General features: G+C 41.6%; 1 protein-coding gene across 1 annotated transcript in view; it reads right to left on the bottom strand.

Moving 5' to 3' along the window:
• STX12 (syntaxin 12) overlaps window positions 1-27226 on the bottom strand; it is a 47686-nt gene continuing 20460 nt past the window's right edge. Inside the window, exons 3-9 of the mRNA XM_077481786.1 lie at window positions 19633-19732; window positions 18306-18443; window positions 11430-11473; window positions 10015-10120; window positions 4919-4991; window positions 3426-3508; window positions 1-1097 (exon numbers count right to left, since the gene is read on the bottom strand). Coding sequence (XP_077337912.1) covers window positions 1002-1097; window positions 3426-3508; window positions 4919-4991; window positions 10015-10120; window positions 11430-11473; window positions 18306-18443; window positions 19633-19732 — 640 coding nt within the window. The 3' untranslated portion in view covers window positions 1-1001. The remainder of the gene's footprint in view (window positions 1098-3425; window positions 3509-4918; window positions 4992-10014; window positions 10121-11429; window positions 11474-18305; window positions 18444-19632; window positions 19733-27226) is intronic.

Raw genomic sequence — 27226 nt, 5'->3', positions numbered from 1 at the left:
AACAGTACTTTGTCTTTTACTTCACTGTTGTATATTTTTACTTCTATACATATATTAGTTCTCTTCACTTAGGTCATTCCAAGATGATTCAACCTCAAAAAGTATAAAGAAAGATGAAAGAAAATATATACAGGTTATCCACATAAATTAGTGTGTATACACATAACACAAGCCATAAGAACAATTTATTACTTTGTCCCAGTGATATAAAATATTAAGATTTTTCTAATTGCTAACACAGATTTTAAACACACAGAAATGCACATAAAAATGAAGTTATGTCTTCTCTACATACACATGTCTTATTGAACAAAGTGTCTAAAAAAAAAAAAAAAGCATTTCTTACTGCAACCAGAAAGCCCCATTTACTTACAGTGTATTACAAGAGAATGAAAGGCCTTGGTTGTTATGGGCAGAAAGAACAATTCCTACTAGACTTATCAATAAGGCCTTCTAAAGGAATATTTCACAATTTATTTTTAGTATATAGGCATGATGTTATCTACAGTGGGCTTTATTTAAGAACATAGTGCAAAAAGCAGTCATCTATAGTAACCAATCAAAAATAGGCTTTTAGCAGAATGATTACCTGTTATTCCTCACCACTGTTTGCACAGTGCTATTAAAAAAGCCAGAATGTATTAGGGTCTGCACTAGAGCATTCAGGAACCCAGCAGCTGAATGGCAGTAACCAGTGTAGTGTCTCACACAATGAATTGCTAAAAGGTACTATTGGGCCGACTAGAAGGTCAACTGCATAGTAAATGTTAGTTTTCTTTTTTTTCAGGCTAGCCGTTATATGTTCGCAGTCTGTGCAGTTACTGTGGTTTTCTATGCAGGCTTTTGCTTGCATTCCCTTTCTGTGTGCTTTCAGAATACTGTCTCTTTCACATTTATTTTATTTTTTATTTTTTTTGCACAGCAGAATCTCAATATATACAGAACAATGGGAGACATTTTCAGGAGTTCTGGGTCCTCCAGTATAGGCTGAAGCGCATGGCTCAGGATCTTACTGACAGCCATATAATAATGCCCAGAATTATAGCTACAATTGCAAGGACAAGAACCAAAATACAAATCTTCTTCCGGGACTTTTTCTGAAGGGTAAGAAAAATAAAAAAAAATAAAGGAGGAGTTAAAAAGCAATTCATAAAATCAGTGAAAGAACACAACAAAGTCCTCAAACTATGCTAAACACCATTAAAAGCGTTCAATAACCCCCAACAAAAAAATAATAAACCAAAACCCCTTAAAAGCATGTTATACATCAGTAGTTCTCAACCCAGTCCTCAAGTACCGTCAACAGGCGTTTGCAGGTTTTCTTTGATCTTGCACAGGTGCTTTAAATCAGAGCCCATGGCTTTGTATTTTGGACAGCTATTTTATCCAAGAGAAATTGCCAAAACATGGCCTGTTGGGGGTACTCAAGAACAGGGTTGAGAACCACGGTTATACAGCACAGTGCTTGTGCTGTGCAATTTGGCCCCCTGTAACACCTAAAATATCTGGCTATGCCCTCCCCCCTGTAAGCCAACTACGATATCATGGCCGTCGCAAGACAGGTGCACAGTCTATTGTGCCAAGTACAAAAAAAAAAAAATTAAGTAAACTGCTGTATTGTGATTAAAACTGAATATGGTATCCACTATACGCCTTCCTTCAGAGCAACAGCAACCCCATACAGGACCCCGACTAGAACAGTAAAAATGCTGTGGCCAAAAGGTATTTTTTGCTTGAATGCTAGGGAGGCATTCTGTTATTTCTATTCCTACAGGTTACCTCTAAAATGGCAAAGAAAAATATATATATATTTTTTTACCATAATCTTATTTAACCCGAAACCTTAATAAAACCACTAAAGTCTTCAAAAACACACAGTAGTTTTATTAAGGTTTCGCGTCAAATAAGATTATGGTTAAAAAAAAAAAAAAAAAAAAAAAAAAATAAGTTGTCCAACTGAAGATATTGTTGTAAATCCTAATTATGTACATCCTCGCATCAAGTCCATCTTCCCATTTTTATTAAAATCGACTATTGTGTACTTATAACAATGTGGAAGAGTGTGTTATCCTAATGCTGAAATGGTAAAGTCACAAGTTCAGGCTCAGGAAAGAAGAGATATCATGGAAAGGCGTCTCTGTGATCCCTTGCAGACAGAAGTAGATAGAGCAAGAGGTGGGAATACTACATGGGTTTTCCCAGCCACTAGCCACAGTAGGGAGAAGACTTTTGGCAAAGACTGTGCCTTTATAGTATCCATTCCCATTGTATGCCATTCTTCCTTTTGTAATCTTAATAAACCTTTATTTATTATTACACACCAATGCACACTTACAAGTACTTATGTTGTGTTATCTCCATTTTCTATTTTTGGGTGCTGTTACTTGTGTACCTTTTATTTACATATTTTTAACTTACCATTTTGAAAATATATATTTTTATTCTCACTAATAGGCTGCTATTATTATTTCCATCATGCCATAAATCACCTATGTACTGTCCAGTAATTTGGCTGTTCAGTTTTGTTTTGTTTGCTTGTTCAGACTTTCCTACATATTCCAAACTCAGAATGTGTAATTTTAAGTCAGGTCAGTGTTTGGACATGCCCCTTACATATCAAAATGCATTGCAGGTACTTCACCCACTAAGCAGCACGGGCTGAAAATGGACCAAAGTTGGATCCTCGTCCTAACTACCCAAATTGTGACATCCGACATGGTGATTACAGCAGCAGGAAAAGGAATTTGTCACAATGGGATTGTTTTGATTGGTCAAACAACAAGTCAGACTATCTCAAAGTGGGAGCAAAATTGTATCCTGTTCATGCAAGTCAGATGGAAGTAGGACCGATGTGGTGGGGCAAAGTAGGATGACGTTGTACCAGAGTGTAAACTGGGCCTTAGAGAAGTCAAGATTTGTAACCATTGTGCAAGAGATCAAACGTCACATGGGAGAGGAGGTATACTGCCTGTCATCTTACAGTTAATACTAGACATCATAGCGACAGGTTCACATACAAACACATTATAAATACCTTTTTTTTCACAAAGTGATCACATTACCTGTTTTCAGCTTCAAAAGAGCTCAGGGGAGGAGAAGCAACAGTACACACTGATCTACCCAGTGGTTGGCTGTGCGGGGAGGGGGGGGGGGGGGGGTGTCAGGACAAGTCTGATCATTGGAGGAGAGCAGGCAGAGTTCCCAGCACAACTAGAGAACTGACCACTGCTGTGTGTTCTCCTGCTTAGTGTGGTCAGTTTTTAATAGGAAATCCTAGGGACTGGTAGGAACACCAGGGATTTCACACAAAGAAAGCAATGCAAAGAACAAGAGACTTTTTCATACAAGTACACGATTCAGCAGGCACATGTCAGGGATATGGAATGTTGGGTTAAGCTTTATGTCCAGAGCAAACATGTACTTACCTGGTAATATGCTGCTCTCTGTAATTGTTCAGTCCCTCTTTCTACCTGAACTTCAGCACTTTCAACGTTGGCTTCTATACTATCTGCAAGAGGTTATATTGACATCAATCATATGCAGTACAGTTCTTTGTGCTTGATTTAAACCATTTACTACTACCTAATGAAATAGTTAAAAAAAAAAAAAAAAAAAAAAAAAAAAAACTTGAACCCTCATTCAGCAAAAAAAAAAAAAAAACTTGGTGGTGCACAAGGTGGATGACATAGCATGTTTAAAGTATTGTGTACTGAACGCCAAACTTAATCTAAAACAAGAAGTTCTGCTCATCCTCCTCCCCCTTCCTCGCGGGTACCTATTTCTGACAGGTGGGGACTGCCGCTTTCAATTTTCTCACCCAGGCAAGAAGAGCAAAAATGTTTCCACGCCCTCCCCACAACCTCCTGGGACACACTATACATCCCAGAAGGCTATGGGACCAGTCCAAAAGTGCAGCGCATCTTGTGTGTCCTCAATGTGAGCCAAAAGGACAAAAGGAAGTCACAGCTGCCTTCCTACAAGAAAGATGGCAGCGCTGGGGACCTAAAGACTGTAGAAAAATCAGCCTGAGTGATGACAGCTCTGTACTGGCAAGTGTCTGCATATTAAAAGTCAGTAGCTACAGTATTAGCTGCTGCCTTTATATTTTTTGAGAAATTACTGTAGTTCCTCTTTAAGCAAAAAAGGTTTTCTTTTAGTTTTAGATTTAGAGTAGGGAAGAGTTACAATCCCTGCTTTTTTGCTTTCTGTATGCCCTTGGGAAGGTTTTGCTTGCCTGTTTGCGAAAGTGTAAGGAAGCCTCCCAAAGTGAGGGAAAGTCCCCTCCCAAACAGGGCAGCACAGCATACAGCAGTTCTGTCTTGCCGTACTAAGGTCACTGGTTTAAATCCCAAACACATCACTACTTTCATGAACTTTAAATGTCCAGTCAGTGCTTGCATGTACTTGGGTTTCCTCTCGTACTCCAATGACATGCTGGTAAGTCGATTGGCTCCTCTCTATGTTGGCCCTAGACAGTGTGCGTGCATTGTATGCATGCACATGAGGTAGCGACCTTAGATTGTAACAGGGGCTGATATGAATGTACAATATATGTACAGCGCTGTGTACATTGGTGCTATAAATACCTGTATTAAAATGTACAGTTACCCAATTAGAAGATTCCCCTCATCTTTATCTCATGTTCTAGGGACTCAAAAATTTTGGATTCCCCCTCACTTTCTTGGCGATAATGGTCAGGGGTGAATCTACCCAGTGGTGACACCAGCACACTACCAGATAGTGACATCAGCAAAAACCTCACAGAAGGTCAAAGCTTTTCTCAAAGTAAAAACAAAAAAGGGGGAGGAGACAGATCCAAAAACCAGGAAATAAAAAAAAATAAAAAGTTTAAAAAAAAATAAAATGTAAGACCACGTTTTCAGCCAAATACAAAAAAATTTAATGGTGGAATGCTTACCAATCATTTCTCCTTGATCATGAATCATTACTGCCAGGTCTTTAAAAATCTGATTGACATCAAGAATGTCTGCCTGTGTCAAAACAGAACAAAGAAAATTCAGCTGAGGATTTCCTACATGTTTAAGTACACAAGCTATATATAGTATTAACATTTTTAAAAACAAGGTTTTTTTTAATTTGAGCTTTTGATCCAAGTGTAGATTTTTTTTTTCTTCTTCTTATTTTTAGATTATATGAGTAAAAAGGCATGGGGGGAGAAGACGACCCACAGTGGACATGCTTTTAGGTTTCCTAAAGTGGAACTAAAGACAAAAATACTTACCTTAGTTCTCACAGGCTTCCTCATCAATGCTGACATCTTCCTGGCTTCTTCTGGGTGCCTATCTTCGAGTGTCTTCATTGGCCAGTGCAGGATGATGTCGCTCCCATGCATGCGCAAATCAGTGTACATTCGTACAGGAAAATTGGCAACAGGCATGTAGGTGTACTTGACTGTAGAAGAGACAGTGTACGTCTCTTCTGCAATAAAGAGCTTGCCTGTTTACATTTTATTATATTTTTCAACTTTAATTCCACATTTCCTTAAGTGAACTAGTGAAATCACTTTACATTTTTAAAAAGGATTCTGCTATTACCGTTAGGCAGAAAATAAAAATCTCTAGCACATGCTCATGCGATCTTAGTTCACCTGGTTCAATAACAAAAGCCCTCATTGGACAGTAATGGTTGGCGGGGTTTGGCCCTGAGCAGCCAGGGACAGGATGGCTGCACAGGGGAGGCTTTGTTGTCTATGAAACAAAACGAGCCGGCACTTTTGGGATGTCTGCTCTTAGGTAGTATATTGGTAAACATGACTGACAGATCACTTTATATACTGATAGAAAGCCATGCCTTCCAAGTAAGAACACAGATGTGTTAAAAAGCAACATTATGTAACAAAAAAAAAAAAAAACAAATAAACAAAAACACACCCACACTGCTTTAGTCAAAATGTTGTATAGCGCTGCATAAACTGTCGGCGCTATATAAATCCTGTATTATTATTATTATTATTATTATTATTATTATAATAATGCTTTTAAATTCCTAAAAAACATTAAAGTGGTTTTTATTGATGGTGGTATTGCAATTTAAAGCATTGTACACAGTCACATTATTGGACGAATTTGTCCGTTTTTTGTTGGATGCTAGTGTCAAAATCGAAAGTTAAGAGGGTACTAACCATCAGAAAAATTTTGGACAACAGAATTCAACGTCAGAAGTGATGTAATGTGTTGAATTGTTTTCTATGTGTTCTTTCATTTCTAAGCATGCTTAGTCTTGCTCTTCAGATTTTTTTTTGGGTGTTTTTGTCTGCTGAAAATTCGCAACTGGCTGTCAAAAGCAGCATACTAACGATCAGAAAATCAGCAGACCGTTCATCAAGACCGGACCAAAATTTAACTTCAAATTTTCTGACAGTGTGTACGGATGGGCCTTTAGAGTGTATTACCTACCCTTCTTCCCAAGACAGGGAAACACACATTTAAAACTACTCCAAAGTTATTTAGTGCTAGGGAAATTGCAAATTTTATTGCTCCTTTCTTCAAAAGGTATTAGATCTTAAAGATAAAAGATAGTTCCCAACTTTTCTGCATCCCATGCTACCCAGATTGTGCAAAACTCTTGCCAAATAAGCATTGCAGACAAGAGACCATAATGCAATTTATTAGACATCTGACCCCAATACTACCTATTCCTGCATTCAGCAAAACAACCCAAATTCAATTTAAATGACCCCTCTGAGTAAACAAAATCTATGAAAACCATCTGGCCAATAAACACTTTGCGAACTGTGTTATCCGATGCTGTCTCCTTGTAAAAGGAGAAGTAGGTGTATATCAAAAAAAGAAATTAGGTGGATCCTGGGGATGAATAATATTTCAGTAAAAATTCAGCCATGACGCGGAGAACATAATAAAGGCTTAATGGATTCTGCTGGCAAATTTTTACCATAATTAACTAAACCTAAACAAAACTACATAGTTACATAGTAGGTAAGATTGAAAAAAAAAAAAAAAAGTCCAACCTATGTATGCGATTATATGTCAGTATTACATTGTATATCCCTGTATGTTGCGGATGTTCAGGTTCTTATCTAATAGTTTCTTGAAACTATCAATGCCCCCCCCCCCCCCGCTGAGACCACCGCCTGTGGAAGGGAATTCCACATCCTTGTCGCTCTTACAGTAAAGAACCCTCTACGTAGTTTATGGTTAAACCTCTTTTATTCTAATTTGAATGAGTGGCCAGGAGTCTTGTTAAACTCCCTTCTGCAAAAAAAAAAAGTTTTATCCCTATTGTGGGGTCACCAGTATGGTATTTGTATATTGAAATCATATCCCCTCTCAAGCGTCTCTTCTCCAGAGAGAATAAGTTCAGTGCTCGCAACCTTTCCTCATAACGAATATCCTCCAGACCCTTTATTAGCTTTGTTGCCCTTCTTTGTACACTCTCCATTTCCAGTACATCCTTCTTGAAGACTGATGCCCAGAACTGGACAGCATACTCTAGGTGCGGCCAGACCAGAGTCTTGTAGAGTGAAAGAATTATTTTATCCCTGGAGTGGATCCCCTTTTTAATGCATGCCAATATTCTGTTTGCTTTGTTAGCAGCAGCCTGGCATTGCATGCTATTTCTGAGCCCATCATCTACTAGGACCCCCAGGTCCTTTTCCATCCTTGATTCCCCCAGAGGTTCTCCCCTCCAGTGTATAGACTGCATTCATATTTTTGCAATCCAAATGCATTATTTTACATTTTTCTATATTGAACCTCATTTGCCATGTAGTTGTCCACCTCATTCATTTGTTCAGATTTTTTTGCAAGGTTTCCCCATCCTGCAGAGAAGTTATTGCCCGGCTTAGCTTAGTATCGTCCGCAAATACAGAGATTGAACCATTTACCCCATCCTCCAGGTCGTTTATGAACAAATTAAATGGGATTGGTCCCAGCACAGAACCCTGATGGACCCCACTACCCAACCCTGGCCATTCCGAGTACTCCCCATTTATCACCACCCTCTGAACTCGCCCTTGTAGCCAGTTTTCTATCCATGTACTCACCCCATGGTCCATGCCTTATTTTGTACAGTAAACGTTTATGGGGAACTGTGTCAAATGCTTTTGCAAAATCCAGATACACCACGTCTACGGGCCTTCCTTTATCTAGCTGGCAACTCATCTCCTCATAGAAGGTTAGTAGATTGGTTTGGCAAGAACAATTCTTCATGATTCCATGAGGATTACTCCTAATGATGCCATTCTCATTACTAAAATCTTGTATATAGTCCCTTATTATCCCCTCCAAGAGTTTACATACTATTTGTTAGGCTAACGGGTCTAATTCCCAGGGATGTATTTAGGGCCCTTTTTAAATATTGGTGCTACATTGGAGAAAAGTCAATCCGCTGATACCATTCCAATCACTAGACTATCAGTAAAAATTACGAACAGTGGTCTGGCAACTACTTGACTGAGATCCCCAAGTACACTTGGGTGCAAGCCATCTGGTCCCGGTGATTTATTACTATTACGTTTCCCAAGTCTAATTTTAGTTCTGTTCTCTGTTAACCACGGAGGTGCTTCCTGTGATGTGTCACGAGGATAAACATTGCCGTTTTGGTTACTGAAGCCCCCCCCACCCCCCCCATTCCATTGTGATGACTGAGAAGAATAAATTCAATACCTTCGCCATCTCCCCATCCTTTGTAACCAGATGTCCTTCCTCATTCTTTATGGGGCCCAATATGATCTGTCCTCCATTTTTTACTGTTTACATAATTAAAAGAATTTCTTGGGATTTTTTTTTGCTTGCCTCCGCTATGCGTCTTTCATGTTCTATCTTAGCCGTCCTTATTGCACCCTTACATTTCTTGTTGCATTCTTTATACAATTTGAATGCTGATAATGATCCCTCAACCTTGTATTTTTTGAAGGCCTTCTCCTTTGCTTTTATAGATTTTATCCCAATTTATGCCTTCTAGTAAGTTTCATAGTTTAGGAAAGTTGGCTCTTTTTTTGAAATTCAGGGTCTTTGTATTCCCCTTATGTTTCCCATTTGTGTGATTTATACGGAAGCCAATTGACCCGTGATCGCTGTTCCCTAAATTGCCCCGTATTCCCACATCCGTGATCAGGTCTGTATTGTTGGTAATCAGTAGATCCAGTAACAATTTCTTTCTAGTTGGTGCATCTACCATCTGACCCATAAAATTGTCCTGCAAGACATTTAAAACTGGCGAACCTTAAATGAATGTGCGATTCCCTCTGCCCAGTCTATGTCTGGATAAATAAAATCCCCCATTATGATAACATTTCCCATCCTTGCTGCTAATCCAAATTGTAATAGGAGATCTGTCTCCTCTTTCTCCCTCAGGTTAGGGGTCCTATAACATACTCACAGCATCATTTTCCCCTTAGCTTCATCCCTTTGGAGCTCTACTCATAAGGATTCCACATCCTCCCTAGCTCCCTTCGTGATGTCATCTCTCACATTCACTTGTAGGTTATTCTTGATATATAGGCATACCCCTCCCCCTTTTTTACCCTCTCTATCCTTGCGATAAAGGGTATACCCTTGAATGTTTGCCAGCCAGTCATGAGAGCTGTTGAACCAGGTCTCTGAAATTCCCACAAAATCCAAATCCTCCTCATACAATAGTATCTCTAGTTCACCCATCTTGTCCGCCAGGCTCCTGGTATTGGTGAACATGCCACTTAGCTTAGACCAGTCGCACATTATCCTCTTATTGGGTGTTCCAAGATTGCAACTAGGACTTGCTACTATACTTACCTTGGGTTTATGTGCTTTGGTCAACCTACCACTAATGCCCCCAATACTACCCTCTGGAATATGTTCCACACTGACTATCGCTACCTTTGGGCCCTCTCTACCCCACCCCAGCCCCCCAATTGCCCAATTTAAAAACCCCTCTACTACATAGGGCGCATTCCCAGCAGTTCTCCAATTTGATTGCCAACATTTTTCTTGCATACAGTCCTTTGTCTAACAGCATAAAGAAGCCACACACAGAAGTTTTGGAACAGCGTCAAACCTCCAATTTCTTGATGGCACTTTCTCTCTCTTTGATGAGTTCCAGGTCCTGCTCCGTAATTCCAAGATCTTCTTCTTGGTCCTGCATCTGGTTCCAGTCCTCATTGCTTAAGAAAAAAACAAAAAAACAAGTAGTTTTAAAAACAGTAGGGAAGTCAATGGGCATTGTCAGTTTAAAGCCCAATTATGGGAGAAACACACACACACACACACACACACACACACACACACACACACACACACACACACACACACACACACACACACACACACACACACACACACACACACACTAGAGCCCTTGCCTAAATGATAAAAGCAGTATTAAACCCAAAAGTAAACATTTTGCAGTTTACCAATTCTTAGATGTGACAGCTGCATTTATTTCCAATTTTTTGTTTCTTTCCAAGCTGGTTCAAACAAACAATTTACTTCAATAACTGTTGTAGTGTCTTCAAGCATTGTATAAATTGCATGCAGCTGTGAGACAGACACCCGAAACAATGCAGAGTCAGTCTGAGCGGTGCTCAGCCATTCATAAGCAGCTTTGTATTTGTATAGTCAAAGGGACGGGCTGATGACGTCACACTCCAACTCAGCCAGGAAGCTTTGCATTCATTCACACAATACAAAAGGTGCCTGCGAACGGCTGAGTGCCACTCAGAACAACTCTGCATTGTTCCGGGTATGAGATGGGAAGTCTCTCTCACAGCCAGAACCCAGCAATGTATGTAGCATAAGCGGCATACAGTGCTTAGAGCCAATGCAGCACTGTAATAAATAGTTTGACTGGACCAGCTTGGTCCAAAAAATTTAAAGTCAAAGGACATTCACTTTAAAGGATATTGTATAATCAGATTGTAATAGGTTTGGTGATCTTAAGGAAGGAGGGCTGCCAACAGCATGGATTGGTTAGGTAATAATCTTAGTGTATTTTGGCAATACATACTGCTGAAAAGAGCAAACCTAATCACAACGTTCGTATGCAAGAGCTTGCTTTTGGCAATGGGAGACATCAAGCTGTTTGCAACATAACTGCAATAAAAACATTCAACCCGACAATACAGCTGTGGGTAGAACCACCAATATTGGGCTACACAAAGTATTTTACTTTTGGCTGTATGAGATATAAAAAAGGTGACCATGCAGACGATTAAAAAATAAATAAATTGCAGAAGGAATTCCAGATAAAATTGTAATGCCTTTTGGATAAGCACAGCAGCTGCAGGAGAGAAAACAATCAACAGAAGTGTAATTCTCTAATATCTTAGCACAGATAGCACTAGGATTCAACAAGACCATTATGTGAGTCACTTCCACGGCAGTTCATAAAACACACACACTATAAAGAATCATTCAGATGCTGCAAAAATTAGAAGAATCACAAAATGATGTGTTGTTCCTATGGTTACTTACTTGTCAAATGAAACAAGCTGCTCTTCCTTCTGCCTTTCATCTCCCTAATGAAGAAAATAAATAAAAATTGCTTTCAATTTTCATTTTATCAAGTGTATAGCTTCTTATAACTGTTTACCATTTTCATTCAAAGTGAAAGTAAAAGAAAATGCCAAACTTTGGGCTGTCCCCAGAAAAGTAAGGAGGGGAATTTTTACAGTGGGGACTAGGGCTGCAACTAACGATTATTTCCATAATTGATTAGTTGGCCGATTATTGTTTCGATTAATAGCCTTAAAAAAATAAAAAGTGGGTCAAATTGATGGTCATTTTCAACCACAGTGATGGGAACATTTGGAAATAATAGAAAACTTCTTAGTCAAAGGAATTTTCAGACAGTGGATGTGGTTTTCGTTCAGAAATTACATTAATTTTAAAAACAATGTTAAAAACAAGTGAAAAATTTCAAGCAAAATGCTTTCATTCAGTGAATGTAAAAAGATTTTTCATCTGAATATTTTCATCTGAAAATTGATCTGTGTGACCAGCATAAGGCTCAGTACACACCTATGCAGTTTGCTTTTGATCTGTTTCTGCAGTGCTTTTTGCTGTGCGTTTAGATTTTTGTGATTTTACTGCAATTTGCATTTTTGCATTTTTTTGGGGCAGATTAAAAAACACAAATTGCTGCAAAAATACATTACATGCTTTTCTGCAGCTTCTCCATTGAAGTATATTGAACCAATAAAGCACCATTTTCCATTAAAGGTCCCTGACCCTTTCAGATGTGAACGTGTCCCATAGGAAACCATGTAAATGAACTGTAGTGTATTTCTGTAAAAAGCACCAATAAACACATAGATGTGAACCAGGTCTAAGACCTTTAGTAACATAATGGTGTTAAAAAAACGAAAATGAGCCATTTATAGTAGAAAAACACAGATAATCACTACTGTAAGGGGTTCATTTTTTTACTGTAGAACAGTGAAAGTAATATTTACAGTAGCGATTTGCTCTTTTTGTACTATAAAGGGCTCATTTTAGTTTTTTTTTAACCCCATTATGTTACTGGCCGATTAATCGATTATGAAAATAGTAATCGATTAATTTCATAATCGATTAATCGATTCGTTGTTTCAGCCCTAGTGGGGACACTATCTCTGGTTACCTGGGGGTCCCCAAGGAATTTCCTTAATTTGCAAGAATTTCCTCACACTTTGTTTGGCTATGGGATAGGAAGTGAAAGGAAATCTCCACAATGGGACATAGATAGTGAAAAACCTAACAGGGGTTATAAGCCTCCCTTAGTCTATCCAAAATGAAGACAAAAAAAAAAAAAAAAAAAAAAAAAAAACACAGAAAATAGTGTCCTACTTACTGTAATTTTCTTTTCCTGGTGCCTATCCATGGCAGCATAAGTAGGACAGTAGCCCCACCTACTTCCGCCCACGGGACCAGTGCATAGCTATAAAAAGTTAACACCCACGCAACAGCCCATTCCCTGTACATTGCTAGGAACAAACTGGGTGGGTCCAGTATGCTACCATGGATAGGCACCAGAAAAAATTTTACGGTAAGGATACAATTTTCTGTTTTCCTGATGTCTCTATGGCAGCATACGTATGATAGATCAATAACTAGCTATCAGGGTGGGAAGCTTCAGCAAATTAGATCATATGCAAGTGAGCAAGCTACTGGCTTCCTGCCAAAGACAAGTGTAGTGAGGACTACTAAGCCCATCAGTAGTACTGAAAGAATGCACTATAATAGAACCAGATTGGCTCCCCTGCCTGCCATGTTGGCCAACATCTCACTATGGTATAAGCAAGCAAATGCCCACAGGCTTTTGATCCCATGACAACAGGAAGGCTGTGAACTTCCTGCAGCTCAAAACAGCTTCCCCAATAATTCTTATACGAGAAGCTGGCTTCAGATATGAGTGAATGTCTGCCTGGTAGAAAAAAAAAAAAATTGAGCACAATCTGCGATAACCTCCCCCAGTGGCGTCACTAGGGTTGGTGTCACCTGGTGCGGTATAACATTGAAAAGACAACGCCAAAGACAACCAAACCAGGCCAAATCAATTGCCTCACATGAAGATACCCTCAGTTCTAGGCTTCTACACAAGTGGAGATCCAGATCGCTCCTGGTACAGACAGCTTGAATCCGAGACTAGAATGTTTAAAGTTATCAACGAAAAAGCACTGCCCTGAGCTGTGAGTAGGGCCATCCAGACATTTCCAAAGTAAGCCGGTTCCAGCGATGATCTCTGAACCTATCCAAATTACTGAAATATCTGGGAGGACCATGTCAGATTGCTTAATAGAGCCTGCACCAATAATTCTCTAACTAAGGATCACGCTATGAAAATATTTCAAGAAGGCATTGAGGTTAGTACTAGGTCCAGCATCCTAAAACATTAGGTGCTGACCAATAGACTAGGAGCAGGAGCTCAGAATGGTAGTGGATGAGTCCAAAAGAAAGGCACAGAAATGTTTAAGGGATGGGAACATTATGTTTGATGCCCGACAATCCAGGCGAAGGGAGGCAATGCAAATGATGTATTTTTCTATTGAAAACTAGCATCTGAACCAAGCCCCTTAAAGAGGAAGTAACCCCTAATGAGTTTACTTACTCTTTGATTCCCTGCAAAGGTAAAGCATAATGGACTACTATGCATTGCATAGTAGTCCATTATGCGTCACTTACCTGACAGAGCAGCCAGCGAAGTCACCGCTGTCCCCTTGTGTACGGAGCCTCCATCTTCTTGGTGGGTCTCGCTGCTCCAGCGCTGTCATTCAACGGAGCCACGATGACGTCACTCCCGCGCATGCGCACGGGAGTCACCACTTATGGCATATCGCCGTTAACCACGGCGCGCTCTGTGTGCCTGTATGCTGCTGTCTACAGCACATGCGCCGTAGACAGCGGTGCCTGTCTTTTGGCAAATATCTCCTAAACCGTGTAGGTTTAGGACAGTGATGGCGAACCTTGGCACCCCAGATGTTTTGGAACTACATTTCCCATGATGCTGCACTACACTGCAGAGTGCCAGAGCATCATGGGAAATGTAGTTCCAAAACATCTGGGGTGCCAAGGTTCGCCATCACTGGTTTAGGAGATATTTCTTGGACCTACAGGTAAGCCTTAATCTAGGCTTACCTGTAGGTCAAAGTGGTTTGTAAGGGTTTACAACCACTTTAAGGCTATGCCTCCACTGATGCAACCCCCAATGTTGCGCGATTCAAAGTGTGATCGCGGGTGCAACTTTAGTCTCTGGATCAAAGTTGCATTAAAGTCACATCAAGGTAGTGCAGGAACCCCTTCAAAGTCACTGCAATGTTAAATCGCACAGACTGGAACCGGTGCCACTGAAACCAATGGGCTGTGATCTGTCATCCAAAATTGCACCAGTGGAAACAGAACCCAAAGCGTTAAGATGAATACCAGATAGGAGAAAAAGACCTTGCAATCTGTACTCTAGCCGTCTGCTAGTAAATGACAAGTGTTCAACTTCAGCCACATCTACAGCCACATGCCATTGACCTGGACTGTCTCAAAGCGAACTTGTCCCTGGAAGGCCATGCAGGCTACTTCTTCCGACTGAGGAAATGCTGTAGCAAGTTTCTTACCTAGAGAGCCTGCTCTGGTTTCTTACCTTGTTCATCTGGTCCTTCTCCACACAAGGTAAAACTTACCTACCTTAAAGAGAATGGCCAACAGAGGCAAAGCGCCTTAGGCTGAACATAAAGTACCAGCTTGTCCTTGTCAGCAGTTGGCCTACTTTCTCCTTTAGGCTTTATGCAGTTGGTAGCAACAGTATTGGAATGCAGTGTACGGTATTCTCAATAATTTGTAAAGGTAACTTCATCCAAGCTCACAACAATCCTTGGCGGCTATGAATAGTGGGATGGGAGAGTTTCTGTCATCTTTTTTAAAAGCAAGCTTGACATTACTCTGTAAATGCAGCTTCACCCAGGATTCACAGCAACTCCTTGAGGCCAAGCATAATCAGCTGGAGAGCTTCTGTCTGCCTTTTTAAAGGCAGTCCAGACACATTCTTTAGGCCATAGTGTTGGCGTTTGACTTATGGAAGAGAATTTTCTCTACCTTGGACTGGATTTCTGGTGCTCCTCATGCATATTCCTGTCAGTGGGACAAGCTGAGCTCCTTAGCCAAGGGAGAGGTCAGTTAGCACCTGAAGCCACTCTTTTAGCAGCAAAATACCCATCTGGTCTGATGACCCTTACCTATAGGAACCGTGTGGATATTTGTTATGCATTGAGCGTGCAGGGCAGCTGGAACACTGACATTTAGTCAGGTATAATAATGGTACACTGAGACACGAGTAAGGACAAATCTATTCACTAGGCAGTAGGAAATGGCCTTTGATGCACCGTAGAGAGTGGCACGCAGGCGCACTAAGGGCGGCACCGTCAATGACAAAGATGCCGTGCGTGACGGCTCCCGTGCGCATGCGCGGGAGTGACGTCATCGCTGCTTCGCCGAATGACAGCGGCGGAGCAGCGAGACCCGAGAAGATGGATGCGGCGGACTACAGGGGACAGCGGTGACTTCGCTGGCTCCTGCGTCAGGTAAGGGACACATAATGGACTACTATGCGATGCATAGTAGTCCATTATGCTTTGCCTTTGCAGGGAATTAAAGAGGAAGTAAACTCATCAGGGTTTACTTCCTCTTTAAAGTAACCCGATTCATGAAATTTGAGCTGGGCACATATCTGCAGTGTTTTATTATCCCTCTTCAAAAGCACTAAGTCTTGTGTCTTTCTGCTGCTCCGTTCTTCTGTTATCAGCATGACAACGTCTTACAAGTTCTCCAACACGTGATAAAAGCAGCCTGAATTTTGTGTCAGGGAGGGGGAAGCTATAAATAGATTAGCAGGAAGCTTACTGTGCCACAAAACACCTCTGAAAGTATCTATTAGGAGGTGGGGGGGTGGTAGTGGTGCCTTTCCTCCAGTTGTCTTGGCTGTACGCCCAGATTTTACTGCAGCGTTGAACAGGAAGAGAAAATCTAACAGGATCTGAACATTCTAAACAGTATAGAAGGCGGAAGACAGCAGATATACATGTAAAACTTATCTAGGGAGATTCGTTTCATCTCTGTATCTGAGGCTGTTCACTTCACTGGGTATATGTGAGGGTTTACATCCACTTTGAAGTGGAAGGCCACCCTAAAATGTATTTATTAAAATATAAATTATACATATACACACACACACACACACACACATTAATATTCTTAAAAATAATATTTTTTTTACCAGAAACCCCTGCCTTTCTAATCTGCCTCTTCCTATTCTGCAGCGCTGTTTCTTTAATTCTCCTCCTCCTCGGCGAGCGGCCCCGTTGTATTCTGGGACATGTGTGTGTCTCCCAGGAAACAACAGGGCCATTCTCAAAGCACCACGTGGGTCACGCATGCGCAGTAGGAAACAGGCAGTGAAGCCGCAAGGCTCCACTGCCTTTTTTCCTTAATTAGGATGGAGGCGCTGGCCGCCAATTCGATTGACGGATCGGTCTCGGGGCGGCCAACATCACAGGCTCGCTGGACAGATAAGTGTCCTTATTAGAAGTCAGCAGCTACAGTGTTTGTAGCTGCTGACTTTTTTTATTTTTATTTTTTTAAACGGCCAGAACGCCTCATTAACACCAAAACTAAACATGGATATACTACTGTTCAATAGATATTTAATTTCATCTTGTATCAGGATTCATCCAGGATACAATACACTAGGCCCTTTTTTTTTTCTTTGATGCAGTTACTTATTCACCTCATGTTTCTCAGACTGCAATTCACAAACAAGCGCAACAAGTTTTATTTATACAATTAGTGTTATTTCACCACTACTAGTGTGGTTATATCACGGTCAGTGTTTTATCGACTATAAAGAATCAATGCAAAAGTCAATTCACAAAAAATGACCACACAGGTATCACCTGTGTCAAAACTATTCATCCTATGAGTATTTTATTCTTATGATCAACAGCTCCATCTAGTGGCCATAATGCAGTATTTCCAACCTGGAGAGAATATAGCCTAAGACAACACACACACACACACACACACACACACACACACACACACACACACACACTTTTGTTGTCTTATTTCCTTTAGATTTGGTAAATCTAAAAAGGAAAAAAAAAAAAAAATCTAAAGAGAAAATTGCATGATGTGTATCCAGATTAAGGCCATAACATTTTTCCCCATTCATGCAGAACTGTACATGCAGGTTCTCAGGATGAAAAGCTCTGCACATTTTTTTTTTTTTTTTTTTTTTTTTTATATACATTCATTGGTTGAATCATTCTTTGTAGAGCAATATTTGGTGTTATGAACAAATGCTGCCCAATATACATATCTGTTCATTAGTACATTCAGCATCTGAACACATTTATCCATCTTCTGCTTACATAAAGACCTTTGTCTAAAAATACTAACATTAACAACTATTTATACAAAAAAAGTTTGCTGCTACCTTCACCAATGTACTATTTACAATAAAAAAAAAAAAAAAAAAAAAAAAAAAAAAAAAGGTTAAAAAAAATGACTAATATTTTTTCTATAGATTTCATAAGCACATTCTTGTAATTCTGGGAGAACGTGTGGTATTAGTGGTCTAGAAAGGTGGTCATGCCAAGTATACCAAGCTCAAATTTCTTAAATTCTCTGTTCTTGAAAATCAAGGCTGATATACCATTTTCCAGTGTCAATTGCTGCTTAAGAATGAATTGGTCTGCCTGCATCCATTTTAGGGCAATCACTTTGCATTACTTACTTCATATACTGCTGTATTTAAAAAAGGCAGATAATCTCATTGTGGCTACAGTACATAGGAATAAAGCCGCCCATGACTAGCATGCTACGTACCGACAGACGAGATCCAGCTCTTGCACGAGCAACTGTCTCCTTTTCCTTCTCAGACACTTGTCTCTGGACAGCTTGGAAACGATTCAGTGCAGCAGAGAAATCATTCATAAGACGCTCCTTCTGCAGCTTCTGCTGACGCTGCAAGATGAAAATAGGGGCAATATCACTATAGTACAATGTTCTAAAACACAAATTTCTACAAGGGGAAGTAATAACACACAGCATGTATGATGAAGAGCAGGTGTAAAAATTCAAAAGGAAAAAAAAATCCAAAAAACATAACTTTTTATTTTATCTTTCATTAAACTGAACTGGTTATCTGAAATGGTTTTAATGCAGCTTGCTGGGGAGAGTTACGTCCATGTCTTTAGATATTTTACGCTCCGCTGATCCCAACCGAGCAGTCGGATGACAGGTCATATACGCTCCGCTGTACAGAGCTGACACGGGCACAGTCCCACTCTCTTCTATGGAGAAATCAGGCCACCTGTCAATTTTCATGCAATCCACCAGACGGATGGAAAATAGGACCACCATCTGTCTGAATTTTGCAGGCAGGATCAGATTGGATGGTGGCGGGTGTCAGCAGACATGTCTCCCCTGACATCTGATGTTTCATAGAGGAGACTGCGAGGTCTGATCAGATCCGCCCGAAAAACTGACAGGTGGACCTGATTGGACAGCCAGTGTAAAAGGACCCCAACTCTGAACATTCTCAAGAGCTGCAGTGAGCTGTACCCTCAGGAAAAAATAAAATAATATAAAAAAAAAAAAAAAACAAACAAACTTAAAGCAGGATTCCACCCTAAAGTGGAACCTCCGCTGATCGGATCCCTCCCCCCCTCCGGTGTCACAATTGACACCTTTCAGGGGGGAGGGGGGTGGAGATACCTGTCAAAGACAGGTATTTACAGCCACTTCCGGGCATAGACTCCCGTGGGAGTCTACGCCATTTCCTGCCCTGCCGCGCTGTCTGCTGGGACACACACGGGTCCCAGTGATTTCCTATTGTGCGGCGCAACTTGGGCATGCGCAGTAGGGAACCGGGAAGTGAAGCCGATTCGCTTCACTTCCTGATTCCCTCACCTAGAATGGTGGCGGCAGCAGCCGAGGGATCGATCTGCCTCGGCATCGCTGGAACCCGGGACAGGTGAGTGTCCATTTATTAAAAGTCAGCAGCTGTAGTATTTATAGCTGCTGGCTTTTAATATTTTTTTTTTTTGGTGGAATCCCTCTTTAAATACTTGTACTTTATGTAAACTAAACAGTAAATTCATTTCATAAGTCGTCCTGTAAAAAAACAAAACAAAAACAAACTAGCTTTTACCTGCTCATTTGGAGACAGCGGAGCAGGAACTGAGGCAAGATCCTTCAAATAAGTGTTTGTTTCCTTCGCCAAGACATTTGTGGAATGTTGAATCTGCTCTCTGCATTAAATTTACAAAAATTAGAAAAGGACTTGGGGGAAAAAAAAAATAAAAAAAAAAAAAAAAAAAAATTTAGAAATTTACAGCTTTATCACTTTAAATCCTTTGGGACAAGCTGGCCCAAACAAACGATTTTCATTATATAATGGTGCAAGCGCTGGATGTGCTGTAATACAGTGGTTCTCAACCTCAGTCCTCAAGTATCCCCAACAGACCACATTTTGGGAATTTCTCTTAAATAAAATAGCTGCCCAAAATGTCAAACCATTGACTCTGATTTAAAGCACCTGTGCAAGATAAAGGAAAACCTGTAAACATGGCCTGTTGGGGGTACTCAAGGACCACCACTGCTGTAATACACTGTAGTAGCATCAGCTACATGCAGTAAGCGGCGCACATGTAAGGGAGACTTCCTGTCTACTCTCAGAATTAATGTCACCCACCCACCTCTCCACTTGGGCCAAATGAAGCCTTGTATTCATTGATAAAAATACAAGGATTCTCCTGAACGGCAGAGAAGCATTCAGGCTTACTCTTTATTCCAGCAGCAGATGGGAAGTCTACCATACTGTTGGCAAAGCACAATACTGCTCAATGCATGTATTTAATGTTACTACAGTACGTTACTGCCCACCTAGCGACCGCTTAGCGTCATGTAAATATTTTGTTTGGGCTAGATTTCCCGAAACAAAACTATTTTAAAAAAGTAGCTCCAGTTATTTTGTAAAAATTTAAAATCAGCAGCTACAAGAACTGAACCCGCGGACTTTTAATAAACAGACATTCATCTGACCCAAGATACAGCACCATGCTTACCTGAGCCCTTTTCCCCAGCCGTCTTCTGTCCCCGCCATCTCAACTGTGGGGACCCGGCTGTGACAGCTTGTGGCTTCAGAACCAAGTGCCCACCGTGACTCAGTGACAATCCTCCACCAAGGTAATACTAGCAACCTACCTCAAAAAATGGACCCCTAAGTATATCAGTCAGGTCTCACAGGCAGTTCCCTTTAAAGAGTGAATCAACAGGATCTCAAAATAACACTGGGTGAATGCCGGTAACTTACTCGACCCTAAGGACTCTCACTATCAATGCCCGGTAGGTAGATACATAGAAAAGAAGCAACAACATCTAATGCTCTCCGTAATCCTCCGTAAGGATTACTTTAAAATGTGCACTTACAAATATTGCACTGTGCCTCAGTGCAAAGTATTCGTAGCAAAAACTTATTGTACTCCACGAGAATCAGAGCGTGCAGGACGTGGGTGATGTCACAATCAAAGGTCACGTGGTTCCGTATGCGTTATTTCCCAAAGGGGCAGGACTTCCTCCGCTGATGAAGTGGTGGAGGATTGTCACCAAGTAACTTTAGCAATCTATCATTACTTCACTGGGCACTTGCTGGTGCTTGTGGGCCATTATATGAGATTATTATATGTAAAGAGTTTGGACTGTTCCTTTATCATCATCACTCCTTTTTTTTATCATTTATTTAGTATTGTTTTTAGTGTGTGTGTGTGGGGGGGGGGGGGGGGGGAGTTGAACTGTCAAAGAACAGGTACCTAAAAAAGGTAATTAAAAAAAAAAAAAAAAAAAAGTACCAGTTACTTACCGGTAACTGTCTTTCTGGGAAATCTTCCAGGACGGCACACCTGAGATGAGAGGCTCCTCCCTACAGGAAACACAATCAATCGACAGCTGTTTTAAGTCCCCACCCTTCCCCTTGATCCTCAGTTTGTAGAGAAGTAACTCCTGAACCAGGTTCACAAGGGAAATCATTCCTCATAGGTACTCACCTTCTAGTGTTCTAGAATTTTCCCTCCTCCAACGGGCGGGAAGTAGGCCTGCCGTCCTGGAAGATTTCCCAGAAAGACAGTTACCGGTAAGTAACTGGTACTTTTCTCAAGTCATCTTCCAGGACGGCACACCTGAGAGGATAAACAAGTACCTCAGGCCTACCTTAGGGTGGGGCCACTGCAAAACCCTCTTGGCGAACCTTGGCTCTGCAGTGAGCTTTACCTCCACTCCATACGCTCATATGCTTGATGAAGGCATGTTAGCTGGATCATGCGGCTGATCTGCAGGTCTGCTCCACAGATGTTCCTGCCTTTTCCGCTTCAGATGCAGTATCTAGGTGAAATGGGCTCTTAAAAATGGAATCAGAAAACATGTTAAACTTGTAGGTTAGCAATGTTGCCTATCTCACACATCTAACAACCATGGCCTATTATGCCTGTAGGTGCTACTTAGAACCACTAAAAAGATAAATAAGAGACCTGTGTAAGACAAGGACACTACATTAATCAATAAGAGGGCCTGTCTTAACACTATCCTGTTGAGGGAAATAAAACTGCTTCCTTTTTATCTTTATGTCAGCAAAAGACTAAAGGGAAGCCTACTTAAGGGAAATAGATTAACAGAAGCTTGAACCCTGGGTTTAAGGCATGCCCAATCTATGTCCTTACTTACGCCTGAGAGCCTTCTTCAGGAGAATTAAAGTCCCTAGCAGGAGTAGACTACCCATATTGCTATGTCTAGTTTTGCTAAAAGGGCAAAATGAAGGCCATGCACCAAGCCGAAACCTATTCGATCGGGTATACATCTTTATACTTCATCCTCAGGCCCTAATACTCCTCTGAACAGAACTCTCCAAGTTCTTACTAAACAGGGCGATTCATTATCCCCTTCCTCCAGTGTCCCATAACCCTACAGGGCTTCAACCCTAGGAAATGGTTCTGGCATCCCTGAATGCAAGTGGTCAAGGTTTTCTGACATGTGGCAGCTGCAGCCCGAACTCCTGGCCCCTCCATGGAAAAGAAGGCTGAAATACAAAAGGTGATACATGCATTATTAATATCACAAATAAAATGATCATAGATTGTGGGCACGGCACAATAGATTTAGACAGAAAGGACACAAGCATAGACAACAATGTTGTGTGCCTGAGTGTGACTAGCTAAACCAATATATCAAATATGGGAAGAGACCCAAATCTGAACCTCAACGTAGACAAACAGTCCTCATAGTCTGGTTTTCTGATGTGCTGCCAAGACGTAAAAACATTAAGACTCAAGCAAACCCTAAATGCTGCGTATTTCTTTAGTGCAGCTAGCTAGGTCATAACTGATATATAAATACGGAAAGGACAGGAACCCCCTTTACTGTTGTGCTTTACCTATGTACAGCAAAACAAGGCTATAAAGACAGAAAGACCCAAACTTCCATGTTGTGTATTTCTGACAAACCACCACAGTTATAAGATTAATATGAACACCAACTCCCGTGTTGTGCATTTCTGCTATGCCACAGGGAAAAATATGGAACACAAGACAATCCTTTCTGTCATGCACTTCTGTAGTGTAGTTCAGATAGAAACAACACTGAGAAAGGACACGAGCAACCTGCAGCATTGTGTTTTTCTGAAACAGAAAGCACCAGCAAGCTTCAATCTTGAGTATTTCTGCTGTGCAACAACATAAAAGCAGACACTGAGGAAAAAGACAGACAGCCTTTACAGCTGCAATCTTTCTGGTCTGCTGCAAAATAAAACAATAACGCCATGATGAGTATTCCTGCTGTGTAGCAAAACCTCAATCAGAAGGGACAGATAAGTTTAGGGTTCCCACACCCGTGCGACCCAACCTGCGACTTGGGACTGCAAGACGCATGAGAAGTCATATACTATGGCTTCCAATGGGTACCATTTGTGTCTGTGCGACACCAGCAGTCCCTGATTCCTGGATCCACAGACCTCAAGATTACACAGGTCGCAGGGAAAAAAAAAAAAAAAAACAAATAGCAATTTTCAGGTCGAACAAGTAAGGGGTCCCCAATGCTGTGACTCCCTGGAGGATTGCAGCCAACAAACCCCTGCTGTGTATCCCTAAGATGCAGAAAGGTAGATCCATGAGAAACACTGCTTAGCCTGATATACAAACGATAAGGCAGTAAATATAGGACATACAGGACACAAACATTCAATCTTTGTGTATGTCTGATGTGTAGTAATATACCAATACTGAGCAGAGAGGCCACCATCCTCAATGTGTCTCTCAGCTGAGCAGCAAAAACAAAAATCAGAAAAAGACAAGCAACCTTCACTGCTGTGTCCTTTCTGATATGCAGCCAATAAGGCAGAATATGCAAGACATAAAAGGACAGACAACCTTCAATCTTGTATATGTCTGATGTGCAACAATATAACAATTCTGAATAGAGATAGCACATGCATATTGAAGCGATTTGGCCTTGCGACTCAACATGTCAAATCGCATGGCTAAAATCAGCACAACACCACTTTGTGGTGCTACATGGATTACCAAAGGCAGTATATGTACTACACCTGGCAGGGGTTCAATTTGTATTTCTACTATGTAGCCCAACAAATTCGAACCATCAATTTTCACTGCTGCCTTTCTGATAAGGCAGTAATACAGGACACAAAACCTCACAGACCTTAATGCTGTACAAATCTGATGTGCAACAATAAAACACTATGAATAGAGATAGCACATCCATATTGAAATGATTTGTCATGCGACTCAACATGTCAAATCGCATGTTTAAACTCGGCAGCCATTGCTGTTAATAGCACTGTCTGAATCAGCACAGCGCCCTGCAAATCAGGACCATCAGACTTCACTGCTGCCTTTCTGATAAGTAACCAACAAGGCAGTAAAACAGGACACAAAGCCCCACAGACAGACCTCAATCTTGTGTATGTCTGATGTGCAGCAACATAACCATTATGAGCAGAGATGTCACCAGACACAATGATGTGCATTTCTGCTGTGCAACACAAAACCAGAAAGTACAGACCACCTTCACTGTTGTATTTTTCTGATCTGTAGCCAAACAAAGCAGTACCTTTAGTATATAAAGGACAGCAAACAAGCTTCAGTGCAGTGCATTTCTGATGTACAGCAATATAGTCCTTATTAAGCAGAGATGTCACAAATCTCAATGTGTATTTCTGCTGTGCCACAAAAACATCCCAGCAAGCACAAACCTTCACTACTGAGGTCTACTGGTGTGCAGCCAATGAGGAGTCATGGTCTATCCCTTTATGAAATAACCAACAGGCAATTTATTTCATAGGCATAGCCTGGGCTGTAGATACTAAACCTTCACCACCAGAGAAGGAACAGATCCTAAAATGGTTGGACACCCTACTATTAGTAGTAGTTGTTGTCCTACCTTACCTCCATAGACTGAGCAAACGCTAGCCAGCACATATCCAGGTGGTGCTGATTAGCAACTAAAGTCTCAATGAGCCCAGCCCTAGAGACCAATTTAAGACCTCTCTAGAAGAGGTGGTTACCAGTTTAGCCTGGGAGGTAAATAGCTATTTGCAGGCTTCAAACAATTAATTATGTAGCTCTTGCATAGGTTTGCACAGAAAATCCTCAATTAAAAGGATGTAGGGAGCGATCTATGGTGAATCGCCTTTAGATCTGCCACTGCGTGGATTGTAGCCCAAACCAATAAAAAATAAGTTTCTTCTTACCTCCTACACTATAATATAAACACAGTGTAAAGGTGGAGTGGGAGGTTGGAGCTTATGAAAGTTAACTATAGCAGGCAACCCCCAAAAGGAGGATCTGTGACAAGGGAACCCCTACTGTGCCACACAGTAGCTTGGTCTCTGCCCATCCTTGAATGTTAGGTCAGCTTTTAAACATTGTGAAGCAACTTCAGATTCCTAGCAGCTGGGCTAATAGGGCCGGTAACCTAGTGCACCTGCTGACCAGGGGAGCTTCTGAATCCACCAACCACTGCCCAATTAATAACCTGTTCAGTGGTATACCTGGCCTGTAAGTAACTTTGTATCTACCAGGTCCCCTCTGTACGCTATATTCATCCCTACTAAATGTACCACAACTGGGCATGTAGGGAGAGGCTGGCAACCTACTGCTGCGATAACCAGTGTCTCTGCTGTAAGAGGGAGCTGTGGCTGGTGGTTTTAGCAGTGGCGTCTGCGCTATTTGTATCCCGACCCCAGGTTCTGCACTGCACCAGTCAGTATATACACGGGGAAGGGGGAGCAATGGCCTACCTACCTCTTTCTCATCTGAAGTGGTTTAGGCACACTCGTTCCTCTGCACCACCTGTCCACCATACAGCTTCTCTGATGTAAGAGGGAGCTGCGGCTGGTGTTTTTAGCAGAAGCTTAAGGGCTATTTGAATCCAGACCCCAGGTGAGATCTCAAATGCCCAGGAACCCTCTGGCTGGAATTGGGGATTTTGCAGCTAAATTCCCACGGCAAAAGGAAAGTAAAGTACTCACCGTTGTCGTCTTCCTCTTTTTGCCACAGCCAGCGGGCTTGCTTTTCCATCCTTATGGTCCACACGCAAGGAGGATAGCCGCCAAAGTGCTCCCCCCCCCCAACTGCTGTCCCCATAGGGAAGTCAGTCTATATACATGGGGGGGGGGGGGGGGCAATGCCTTCCATTCCTCATTCCCATCTTCATATCTGAGGTGGTTAAGGCAGACATCCACCGTAGTAAACTGGTGCCTCCTCGCTCTAGAGAAAGGAGGATGTGGGCGCCTGCTCCTACTGACTCTCAGCCTTCCCTCCTGGGTAAGAACGCCGCTGCCATTTTCCCGAAGTTTGAAAATGACGCGGGTGCTTGTTGCCACGCCCTCTCCGGCAGCCCACGCGAGCTACCGGGGACCCAGGAGTCGGGGACAAGCCCCCTGGAAAGAACCGATGGCCAGCACCCCCGTCTGAACAGCCACCTGTACAGGTAAGGAGGGGGGAGACAGGATAATGGCCCCTGAAGTTCTGGGTACACCACTGTACCCAGGGTCCTTCAGCTCTCAGGGGGGCTCTTCCAATTTCTGCTGCCCGCCCTGAGGAAAAGATAGGGGAACCCCCCAGGAAGGACAAGAATATCCTACCAGACCCAGAGGCTTCCCAGGCTTGTGGTCCGGCTCCCAGGGGGAGACCACCAGCCCCAGGCTTCGGGTCATTTGGAAAAAAACAAACAGTTTCGCTGTGTAGGGAGAAACACAATCAAAAACTGAGGATCAAGGGGAAGGGTGGGGACTTAAAACAGCTGTCGATTGATTGTGTTTCCTGTAGGGAGGAGCCTCTCATCTCAGGTGTGCCGTCCTGGAAGATGACTTGAGAAAAAAGAGTTGAATTTCTTAAAGTAGAGCAGGGAGGGAGGCCTTAAAGCGGAACCTCCCCTTTTGGGTGAAACTCTGCTTTAAAGTGATATTAAAGCTGGAGTTCTGCTTTAAGATAAAAGGATGAAAAGTAATTTATACATCACAGCTCATTTGGCAATAAAACAGCAGTAAACCCATCAATCTAACAGTATAAAAATAAATTACATTTCCAGCATGTGCTGGGAATGTAACTGTCACATTGGTTGAGAGCACAACCAATCTGTCAAACCATCAAATGGCTGATGTCTTAACTGATCACATGTGCGGCACCATGGCAGTTAGGGATCAAACAAGCCAAGGTGGCAGCTTCCTTGGCTGAAAA

The sequence above is a fragment of the Lithobates pipiens genome, unplaced genomic scaffold (genome assembly GCF_037356315.1).
Source record: "Lithobates pipiens isolate NorthernLeopardFrog02 unplaced genomic scaffold, aLitPip1_a1.2 Scaffold_16, whole genome shotgun sequence".
NCBI lineage: Eukaryota > Metazoa > Chordata > Amphibia > Anura > Ranidae > Lithobates > Lithobates pipiens.
This window is presented reverse-complemented; position numbering and strand designations above follow the sequence as displayed.